The 12,099-nt window shown below is 41.8% G+C and overlaps 1 protein-coding gene across 6 annotated transcripts in view; it reads right to left on the bottom strand.

Annotated features, from left to right (window-relative positions):
• Aida (axin interactor, dorsalization associated) overlaps positions 1 to 12,000 on the bottom strand; it is a 36,904-nt gene extending 24,904 nt beyond the window's left edge. For 5 of the 6 annotated variants that reach the window (XR_008218045.1, XM_052737912.1, XM_052737910.1 and 2 more), the window contains exons 1-2: positions 11,772 to 12,000; positions 6,082 to 6,151 (exon numbers count right to left, since the gene is read on the bottom strand). Coding sequence is in view for 4 of the 6 variants with exons in the window: in XM_052737912.1 (XP_052593872.1) it covers positions 6,082 to 6,151; positions 11,772 to 11,881 (180 nt within the window). In the remaining 2 variants the exon portion in view is untranslated. Of the gene's footprint in view, positions 1 to 6,081; positions 6,152 to 7,897; positions 7,921 to 11,771 lie in introns of those variants that run through there. The other variant, XM_052737914.1, reaches the window with a different exon arrangement.
• Positions 12,001 to 12,099: the final 99 nt, after the last annotated feature.

The following is a 12,099-nucleotide window of genomic DNA, read 5'->3' as shown; positions in this document are numbered from 1 at the left end:
AGCTGCCACAAATCAGAAAGACCCCTAAGTCCCCACTGACTGACACATGAATGAAGAAAATGTGCTCGTCCATACAGTGGGACAAGAAGTGCCATCACTGGAACTAGGGATCAAGCTGAGCAAAGTAAGTCCGGAAGAGAAAGGCGGGGATCACACACTGGCTCTTCCGGAGCATTAACAAGCTGAGCTTTCCGAGTGGAGAACAGCCTGGCAACTACAGGCTGGGGAGAACCAGAGGGAAGGGGGGACAGGGAGAAGCTGACGAAGGAGAGCTAAGTCACAGTAAGACAGGAGCAAGAGGTTCTGCTGTCTGTCACACAGTGGGCGACAATGTATGACAACACTGTAGAGGAAACTTAAAGACTCCAAAGATAGAACTCCAAAGGCCGGGGATATGGTTTGGTTGGAAGAGTGCTGGTCTGACATGATCCCAGTACTCAGGTGGTGGCATGATCAAAAATTCAGGGTCATCCTTAGCTACACAGCAAATTCTAAGCTACTCTAGGCTACATAAGCTCCTGACTTAAGAAAAAAAAAGGAATTTGAATGTTTTCACTACAAAGATAATAAATGTTTGAGCACTCAAGTTATTTGATTTAAATATCACACAATAGATACATGTACCCCCCCAAAAAAAAAAAATCTTATTACAGGGCATGCTGGCCCATCCATGACCTTCTTTAATCCCAGCACTTGGGAGGCAGAGGCAGGTGATCTCTGTGAGTTCATGATCAGCCTGGTGCACATAGCAAGTTTCAGGACAGCCAGGGCAACACAGAGAAACCCTGTCTCAACGCCCCCACCCCCATCTCCATCCCCCCAAAAGACTAAGCACTGAAGGTAAGTTAAGCTAAGTCTAATTTTAGATTTGAACTATTAACGCTCATGCAGACTAATTGCTCATACTTAATATAGTATAGAAAAATCCAGGTAACGGCCGGGCAGTGGTGGCGCATGCCTTTAGTCCCAGCACTCGGGAGGCAGAGCCAGGTGGATCTCTGTGAGTTCGAGGCCAGCCTGGACTACCAAGTGAGTTCCAGGAAAGGTGCAAAGCTACACAGAGAAACCTTGTCTCAAAAGAAAAAAAAAAAAAAAACCAAACCAAACAAAACAAACAAACAAAAAAAACAAAAACAAAAACAAAAAAAAAGGGAAAATCCAGGTAAATGCCATTTTACTTTGTCATTGCCTCAGGAAATTGATAGCTCAAAGGATCAATTAAGGGAAAAGATAAAAAAAGTCAATTAAAAAAATAAATTAATTGTGCTATAACGTATTCAATTTATATAAGGAAAAAAATCAGTTAAAATATATATAAAGAATATAGTCTCACCTAATCCAGACTTAATTTTTTAATATTTAAATAATTAGTTATCTTCTGTCTAGCTAGAGAGAGAGAGAGAGCATGCGTGTGTGTGAAGAGATGGAAGTAGCAAGAAGGGCAGAGATAGAAAGAGGGACCCTAAAAATATAACATGCATATAGTACTAAATTCTCTTTACCGCTAAATTTGACTCAAATCAGGGAAAAGCTTTCTAAGCATCACAAGATAGGATGTTCTATTCTATGTAGAAACTTACATGAGAAGACCTACTGCACCAATAGGGAATTCAATGGAATGAAGCATTTGGCAGCTTTCCATTGGCTATTAGACTCAGTCATCATAGTAACAAAATTACTGAGAACCTAAATGAAAGCTAAGCAAAAAAAACTATGAAAGGGCTCAAATCAGAATAAGCTTTCCAGGCATGGTGGCATACACATTTATTTCCAGCATTCAGGAGTTCTGTGAGTTCAAGGCCATCCTAGTCTACATAGTAAGTTCCAAGACAGCCAGGGCTACATAGTGAGACCTTGTCTCAAAACCCCCAAAATACATGAGCGGACAAAGACAACAACAGTAGACATGCCGAAGTGGACAGAGGAAAGACCACGAGGTCCCAACCCCACACAAAGAACTACAGAATACTGAGAGCAGGGGGGTCTCCCTCAGGGAAGAGCACACCAACTGTTACCAACACCAATGGTCAGCCCTGAAAACACAGATAAGTGACATTAGAGAGAGTAGCACATTATATTTAGGATATATATGCACACAAATATACATAATCTGTTTGCAATAACAGTGAAAAAGAAGCTATGGATTTGAAATAGAGTAAGGAGGAGTATATGGGAGGGTGTGGAGGGAGGAAAGGGAAGGAGAAAATGATGTTATAATAGCATAATCTAAGAAGTAAGAGATATTTTACAGAAAAATCATAGGCTGACTTTAAACCAGAAGTCAATGAGAATATCAAGAATAAGTACATATGGAATTTTCACACTATCTATTACTAAGTAGTGCTTTAGAGAGATTACTGTTTCTGTTTTAGGATTTTTTTTTAATGTGTGAGAAGGTTTCATTAGAACTTCCATGATTTAAGACTCTTCAGCTTATCAAAAATATGCTGTTTTCTTTGGCTAAATTAGGTTTTGTAAAAACTTTTCTATTAATTTGTAGGATCAAGCTTCCCACTGTCTCATTACATTTATGGCATCTACATACATTACATGGACTGATGCTAACATCAATTTCCTACCAACTCTTAAAAGTGTACAAAATAATGGGTTTCATTATTACATTTCCATCCATGCTTTATGTTTTTTAGATTTAAAGTTAATATAAAAATGCAAATTATTATCTTGAAAGATATGATTTATCTTAAAATAATCCTCTGAATAAATACCAATAATCTTAAGAGCAAAGCTTTTACTTATAAAATACTTTCAAGAGGTTACTAGAAAAAACTTTCTGCTTTGTGTGGTAGCTCCCACTATAATACCAGCAGTAGGGAAGCTGAGGCAGGAGGACTGTCATAAGTTCAAGGCCAATCAGAGCTATAGAGTGAAAGACAGGCCAATCTTGGGCTACAAAGTTAAGTCCCTGCCTCAGAAAACCACACACACACACACACACACACACACACACACACACACACTCACTAAACAACCAGATAAAAATAGGAGGAGGAGGAAGAAGAAGAGGGGGACAGGGTGGAGAGAAAAAAGAACTGCAGAAATACTGATTTTTAAACAATTCTTTCACTGGGCAGGGGCACATGCCTTTAATCCCAGTACCTGGGAGGCAGAGGCAGGTGGATTCCTGAGTTCGAGGCCAGCCAGGTCTACAGAGTGAGTTCTAGGACAGCCAGAGTTACACAGAGAAACCCTGTCTCAGGAAAAAACAATTTTTTCAAAGTTTCACAAACTACTGAACAGTAGATACGATTCTAAACTTTGCCACTGTGATCAAAACATCGAAAACATAAGATATTTGACTATAAAATTATAAAACAGTAAAAGCATTTAAACATAAAAATTTAAAATAGAAAACAAATTAATTTTGCTCCGAATAAAGTAAAAATCCACCATTTTTCTTTTTTCTTAAGAAAATACAATTGAGTATTTTCCTGTGGCTTATGGGCCATGCACGGCATTTAATTGATTCTGCAGATCCAACAATAATTCCCCATAGTATGTTCTTATGAACACAAGACTGACAGGAGATTTCCAAACCCAAGAAAATTTTAAAAGACTGTACACTCAATCTCTTTAAAATATTCAACATTACATAAGCACTCTGAAGCCCTGAGAAGTTACACACATTCTGTTCAAATATTTATTAATTTTTCAGAACCAATGCTCCCCAGGGCACATGTGGAAGATCATTATTATGAAGAACTCAAAGCCTCTGATAATTACTTCCCTAGGTGACAATCCAATAAAGTCTGTTATGGACAACTGTACATTTTTCACCTGAATTTTCAAAGAAAATTAAATGTTTAGAAGTGTACAGCTTGGCTTACATTTATAATGTAGCACATGAAAATATGGGGCAAGACACAGGCAAGGTCCAAGTTCTGTCTTGGCTCACTGGCAAGTATTATAAGTAACAATTGTCTCAGAAATCCAGTGCCCAGGAAACAAAGTGAGACCTCCTAGACAATATGAGATTTGGGGACAGGGTATCTTTAAGGGTCCTGCAGGACTCTAATCCCTCATCTCATAAGGACATTTGGGCCTGGAACCAGAGCTGAGCTCTGTGGCTACTCCAGGTCAGCCTTCCTCCTGGTCTTTCAGAGTACAAGATATGGGGTGTCTGTAAGCAGCTATGTAGGAAAGAAGGAGGCTGGTGCCTGGCTGCAGGAAGAGCTATAAACTAAAGGATGAACAGCATTATCAAATACTCAGAGGCTTTGGTCTCAGGTTAAAGAAAACTGTGAAAAAGTTACAATAGCTTCCCTTTAGCACAATCATGACAGGCCCATTTATTATTTTCTTTTTTATGATCTTAGAACATTTTCAGCAAATCAAATCACTTTATATTTGAGGTCACAGAACCTGTTCTTTAGCAACAGATGTTGAGACAAAAATTAAGTAACTCAAAAATGAAGAAATCATTGAGCAAAATATGAGGTCACTGAGATGTTTTAATGCCCTAGGTTTTCATTTTCTTTCATGTTTTTAACTTTATTAACTATTAGTTCATGCACTTAGACACTAAAATTCTGTTGATCAGAATTTTAGACATCCTAAGTTATTTCTTTTTTTTTTTAAAGGATTTTTTAAAAGATTTATTTATTTATTATGTATACAGCATGTATGACTGCAGGCCAGAAGAGGGTACCAGATCTCATTACAGATGGTTGTGAGCCACCATGTGGTTGCTGGGAACTGAACTCAGGACCTCTGGAAGAGCAGTCCATGCTCTTAACCTCTGAGCCATCTCTCCAGTCCCCTAAATTGTTTCAATCCAGGAATGCCAACTGGTTACTCAAGGCAGATTTCTCAAATCCTAGAGAAAAGGGAGAATACAGCTTTTGTTCTCTTCCTCAAGCAGACCACTCATCTCCTCTGTGGTATTTTCCAGGGCTAAAATCTAGTCTTCTGTGGATATTAGCAATTATTAAGGAAGAAAAGAAAAAAATAATCTTTAAAGTTGTAGCAATATGAAATTTTAAAATACTGAAAAAACAAAACAAAACAACAAATCAGCTAAAGTGATTCTTAAATATGTTTTAGATGTGCATGTACTAACTTGGGCAAGAATGCTGCTAATCGTGGTGGTGTTTTCTGTCCCAAACACCTATAACTAAGAGTTAACAAATGGAAGCCCATGGACTAAAGTAACTCTGCTCGGACTTAACAAATTATTCCCCCCCAAATCACTTATTCCCCTTGTGCAAAAAATGAGTATGAATGAATGAAGTCACCAGAGTTTCACACAGCCCTGCCTTAAGAGACTTGGGGTGGGGTGGCTAACCTTTTTTTTTTTTTTTACTAGTCACAAGATTAAAAATTAACTTAGTACTATAGCTACCCTGAGTCAGGAAAATCCAGGACTTATTTTCTCCCTTTTCCCCATATTCAGGAATGAGTGTTCCTTTTTTCCCAAATATCTCTAATGGGGAATCAATCTGACACACACAAAATCTAATTCAAGGAGAAGGAACACCATGGAAACTTTTTGCAACATTGTCTGATAGATTTGCAGACCAGTCCCTCCCCCCACCCCCCTTTGATGAGACAGGGTTTCTCTGTGTCGCCCCGGGCTGTCCTGGATCTCACTCTGTAGACCAGGCTGGCCTCAAACTCAGAGATCCACCTGCCTCTGCCTCCCGAGTGCTGGGATTTATGATGTGCACCATCACTGCTTGCCTAACAAGCCAAATTCTTAATTTGCACTATTTTCTTTTCAGTCTTACACTTTTTGTTGTTCCTTGGTTTTGGTTAGTTTGGGGATTTTGCAGTACTTACTGGCTTATTTTGAGAGAAAGAATTAAGTGTGAGGTGGGATGTGATTACTCAGCCTTGTTTCCCCAGGTGACTGTAGTACAGTTTGGGTTTCCCCACCTTACTCAAAGTGAGAATGGCTGAGCAAATAAATGGCAGGTCCCTCCAAACGACCACTTACTGTCAGGCAAAACATCATTTTTTTTTTCAAATTTAAGCATAACAGAGAGAGGGGGGAATGTGTTTATGAGTGTGCGCGTGAGTGTGTGTATAACCCTAATCGGCTGCACCAGAGATTGCTTAGGGTACCTTTTGCTCTTCTGTGAATTCAGAATTATTGTGTTGAGCTTGGGCCTCCTTCTGTAGGTGTCTTGCTAATCTGTAAGAAGAAAACATTGTTTAGAACTGAAAGCCAGTAAGCTATCTCAACAGCAGCAAGAGGATACAGGTCAATCTTTTAAAAACAGTGAAGCACAATGATTAGTTGTAATAATGGCAGTCTCCCTTACACTTAGAAGCAAACTCTAAATATGCTACAATACTTTTCACACCATTTCCCTGGGCAGAATCTGACCTAAGACAGTAAAAGCAGAATGCCAGGGCTGGGGAGGGTCTCCAACGCTGTCGAATCCAGCCCTTGTTGGCATGAACGGACTCTTCTGTAACTAGCCAGAAGGCAGTTATCCAGAGTCAACTTAGACTCTACCACTTAGCTCCAACAGCTGTACTGCCTGGAGATGCTTTATCAATCTACTATTAATTTGCTGATTAGTCCAAATCCAAATTAAATCCATGACAAAGTGCAAATACTCTATCAAAATCTGCATTTGAAGGTACTTGTTTTTTTGGGGAAAAAAAAATCCCACCACTCATAAACGGAAATCAATGATTACCCAATTATCATATTTAGCAGCTAGGGGCTGGTGAGAAGACTCATTGTCTGCCTCCAAGCCTGGTGACCCAAATTTGATCCCAGGGCCCACAAGGTAGAAAGAGGAAATCAACTTCCCCAAGTTGTCCTCTGACCTCCACACATAAGGTGTATATGTGCATGCAAATAGCAGGCCGTCTGAGAGTTTCTACCCCAAGCTCAACAGTAAGGATCAAATCTATATGTCAAAGAGCAAAACAAAAAGGACCAACACTTAAAACACAGACAGACACACACACATACACATGGGGGGGCGGATTCTTGAGAGATATAAAAGTGGCCAGTAAGAACACAGAAAGATCCATATCATTAGTCATAAGAAAAGGCATACCAATGACAAGCTACTCCTTCACAGCCAGAGATGGCTGTGATTTAAAAAATAAAACAAAGGGAGAAAATAACAGGTGTTGAAGATGATGGACAAAAAGCAGGACCCTCATACACCTGATAAAAAAAAACAGAAAATGATACCAATCGTATGGAAAGGTTAGGTAGTTTGTCAAGTAATTAACTACAGACTTACTACAAGACCCCGAAATTTTATACTAGGTATATACATCCAAAAAACCTCAAAATATCTATTTGCATGAAATATCTGTACACACACATGCATTATTCATAACAACTGAAAAGTGGGACCGACTAAAATGTTCATTGACTAATGAGTGAATAAATAAAATGTGGTATGCCCATTCAATGACATATTTTTCACTGGGGCTGGAAAAACAGCTCAGCAGTTAAGAACACAGAGGAGCTGTGTTCAATTGTTCTTGCAGAGGAGCTAGGTTCAATTCCCAAGACACAGCAACTCACAACTTTATACATGCAAGATAATTCAATTTTTAAAAAGAGGCAAAAGATTTGGAAGGTACACAAAGACTTATAGAGTGAAAATAAACACGAAAAGACACTCAACACCATTAGTCATTAATGAAATGTAAATTAAAACCACAGTGAGCTATGATATACACCCTCTAGAAGGGATGTAATTAGACAGTAACAAATGCTAGCTACATGGGAAAAAAAACAACCCTCCCATTGCTAGCAGAAATATGAAGTGATATCCCTACTCTGGACAGTAACTCCACAGATTTCCTTTAAAATTCACACGTTTAACATAAGATCCAGCAATTCCTCTCACTGGTATCCATCTACTCGAAAGGAATGAAAATGCATGTTCACAGAAGCAATTACCTGGGCTGGAGACATGGCTCAGTGGTCCAGAGCGCACACTGCTCTTGCAGAGGATCTAAGCTCAGTTTCCAACACCCACGTCAGGCATCTCACAACTGCCTGTAACTCCACCTCCAAGAGACCCAAACTTCTGGTCTCCCAACTTTAGACACCTGCACACGAGTGCACACAACCCTGCCCCCGCCCATAATTAAAAATAAAATTTAATTTTGAAAAAGAATTGCATGCAAATGTTTAGGGCAGCACTGCTGATAATAATTAAAACTTGAATGTTCACTAACTAGTTGAGTGGGCACACAAAATGTGGTACACCTGAACAGCTTAACATTTTTGTTCACTAACAAAAAATGTGATGTGATAAATGAATCTTAAAGATTATGCAAAATAAGGCATCGCAAAGCTGGACTGGGTGATTATTACACGAAATGTCCATAAAGGACAACACTATGAAGACAAAACATAGGTGAGCGATTGTCAGGGGTCAAGAGCGTGGTGGGAATGCAGATGAGCACACGGGACCTTTGGAGGGGAGGAGAAAGTTCTAAATTCAGTGTGGTGACACTTGCACAAGCTGGTACATGTAGAGCGTTGTCAGTTTTATGGTGTATAAGTTATATCTCAATAGTTTTTTTTTGTTGTTGTTGTGTTTTGAGTTGGGTCTCACTATTTGGCCTTCCCTGGCTGGCCTGGAACTGGCTGCGTAGAAAATGCTAACCTCTAACTTGCCTGCTTCTGTCTCCCAAGTGCTGGGATTTAAAATAAACAAACAACAAAAACTTTTTAAAAATGTTTTAAAAGCCTAAGCAAGACACTTTAATCTTTTAAATATATAAACCCAAATTTCATGTGAATGGAGTCCTAAAGGTGAGGCCTGATTCTGTACACTAAAGGAAAAGCTACATGTTCTGCATAAGCAGATGGACAGCTGAAAGAGTTGGTGATGAGTAATGGTGACAAAAATAGTCCAATACTCTTCTCTAGGGGCTGGAGGGATGGCGCCACAGTCAAGAGCACTTGCCGCACAATCCTGACAACTGGAGTTCGAACCCCGGCACTCACATAACTAGCCAGGCATCCCTAGCACATCTGTAAACCCAGCACCGAAAAAGCAGGGACAGGGGGATCACTGAGACAGGATAGCTTCCAACCTGGTGAGAATATTCAGGGAGAGACCTCAAAAGGAAAGTGGAGTGATAGAGAATGTCCACTGTACACACAAGTGCACATAACTCACAGAAAGGCGAATGAATCTTCACAAGTTCTCTAGAGACCCATCTTATCCTACAAAGGTGCCTGCAGTTAAGATAGGACTGCTCTCAGGAAGTGTCTTAAACACACTCTAAGCACATAAACGACTAACAGGAACCTTATCGCTGTAGACAGAAATTAGTGCATCTCAACCATCTGTAGCAAAGAACCAGGTTTTCTCTCCCCCAGTTCCTGGCTGTACTCTGCAGATTTAAGAAAACAATACTGTGAACAGGCAGGTGAGATGGCTCAGGAGGGGAAGCTGTCGAGTCTGATGATCTGAGCCAGACCCTGGGACAGACATGGGAGAAGGTAGGGCGAGAACTGAATCCTGCTAGTTTTCTTTGTCCTCCACGTATAGGCACCAGGCACACATGTGGTGCTCAAAAATACATCAGGCAAAACACTCATACACATAAGTGTAAAAATACAGCATTCTTAAAGGGAAAGTACATATACTACGCCACCCACATTTCCCCCATAAACCAGCCTCCATATATTGTATGGCTATGAAGACAGTATGGCTGCCCAATTAAAAAGCCCAATTATCCTAGACCTCTCCCTTCATTCTTGATATCCGGCCAGTGACTAAGTAATTGTTCACATCATTATCACGGTCCCCAACTGGCCTCCTTGGCTTCAGTCTTTCCTCCCAGAGTGTGTTCCAAAAAAATGAGAAAAGGCAACTTGTATCTATTGCTGGTAGACTAGAAAGATGTAAATTCTTGGCCTCAGTTATGTGTAGCCTGAACGTTACAAAGTTTAGTCCAATCACTACATTTCTATTGACATCTGACAGTGCAGTTTTATAATAACTGCAAGAGTACTCTGCAGCTCTCCAGTACAGTGGTCAGTGTGGAGACTCAACAAAGGATTTGCATGTGCCTGTTACTCTCATTCCCACCAAGCAGCCTGCATATTCAATTTTCCTTTGTAATTTCAATTAGACATGGTATTCTTCACTTTCCATTGGGAGGGTTCCTGCCCGGTACCAACAGCTGCTAGTCCACTGCATCACAAGAGAGAGGCAGCTTGGCATTTCAGGGTGTGCCACTTTCATTACTAGAGGGTGTGATATGCAGACCCTCACAGGCTACCTCATCAAGGTAGAGAAGAGCACATTCAGCAACAATGCAAGGAATCTTGAAATTTGTCCAGTTTATTTACAGAATTACTCTATCAGTGTTTTATCAAAGAAAGCACTTTATTATTAATTCAAATATCAGGAGAAAGGGATTGAAGTTAGAAAAAAAAAATCCCAGATTTCAAAGGTATCATGTTGTGACTCCAGTTTTCTAATTTCATAAAAAAGAATTCTATCCCTAGTGGGCAGTTATAAAAACAAATGAAATCACATGGGAGTCCAAAATATATGTTAGTAGTTGTCCAACATAGCAAAACACCCAGAGCACTGGGTTTTTTAATCTATAGACCATTCTGTCCATTAAGACGGGCAGAGAACACCTATATATCCAAATTATCTCATGGTCTAGCCAAAAACAAGTAGCTATTGTAGGGAGAGGATAGAAGTTTCGATTTTCCAAGTACCACTCCTGTATTCTTTCCAGAAAGAGAGATGGGGATTGTTTCACAATTCGAGAAACCGCAAATAATTTTAAAACCGAGACTTAATAGCAACTGTTTGCAAACAATAGTATTTAATGAGCAGTTTCTTCTAGTAGTAAGTCCAAGAACTAAGCAAGATGTTTATACAATTTTTTTGTTTTTAAGTATCTAAAGCTTAAGTGGGAGGCACCAGAAAGAGATAATGAGACTTGGGTGGATGAAGGAAACCAGTCCTCACATGTACCCTGAGGCTATACATTGTACACAGGAAAAGGGGGAGGGATCCAAGGAGGGAGTGGCGGCTCCTGTGCCTGGTCTATTAATTCACATTTTGCTCCCCTCTATTCACATCCTGCGCGGACTCCACCCAAAGCAGCCAAGCGAGAGGGTGGGTGGGACTCACAGCCTAGCAAATAACAGTCCCAGAAATCGAAAACGAAATCGAGTTGGAATTGTGAAAACACTGCTCCCCAGGCAGAGGGGTGGAGAAGGAGCGCGAGTAGCGAGTAGAGACCCTTCTCTTGGCAGAACTGTTCCCTTATCATCCCCGGGGCAACCTCCACTCCCGCGCTAGCTCATCCCTCCTCTCCTACACGTGGAGAGTGAAAGACACACACACGCAGAACATGGCCACTCATCCCCGGAACGTGGGCGGAGAGCACACGAGTATTCCCTGGGGATTTTCAAAGACAGATTTTTTGTTTTTTTTTTTCCTGGAGGGGTGGCACCCTGGGAGAGGCGGCGGGAAGGAAAGGAGACCGCCTGCAGAGCCCAGGGCCCAGTGAGAAGCTTGAAGGGAACTAAGCAGAGAGCCAGTTAGGGCCCCAGCTACCTGTTGAATGGACCCGGCCCTGTGCAGAAGAGGGGAGGTGCGAGAGCCTGCCCGGAGGGCGGACGGGTGGTCCCCAAGCAGCCGGATCAGGGCCCATGGGATCTCAGCCCTGGTGTTTGCGGGGGCCCCACCCCAAGAAGCCTGCGCTGCGGGACACAGTGATGCGAGACCCGGGCAGAAACAAGGGATGGCGACCTGCCTGGCCCGCTCCCGCGGTTAGTCACTCACATCTGATACTCGTCTATCGCCTCCACCAGCTGGCCCCAAGAGTCGAAGTCGGCGCCTCTCCTAAGACTGGCGCCCCAGCGCTGCAGCAGACTCCGGGTCACCTCCGACATGGCGGGTCCCCGCCCCGGCCCCCTCCCGCCCCTACCCCAGCAAGGCCGGGCTCTAGGGCGCCATCCTCCCCGGGCTTGGCCCTGACATTAACAGGGCCAGGAGGAACCGCTAAGGCCACCACCGCCACCCGCCGAGGAGCCGCCCAAACCCATTTGCCGCCACAGCCAAACTTTGCAGCTCCAAAGGCGGCCGCCCCGCCGAGGCCACGCCCCGCCGA

The sequence above is a fragment of the Peromyscus californicus genome, unplaced genomic scaffold, assembly GCF_007827085.1.
Source record: "Peromyscus californicus insignis strain IS unplaced genomic scaffold, ASM782708v3 Scaffold_14__1_contigs__length_90479793_seg_2, whole genome shotgun sequence".
NCBI classification, from domain to species: domain Eukaryota; kingdom Metazoa; phylum Chordata; class Mammalia; order Rodentia; family Cricetidae; genus Peromyscus; species Peromyscus californicus.
Note: the sequence above shows the minus strand (reverse complement) of the source record. Positions and strands in the feature narration are given on the sequence as shown.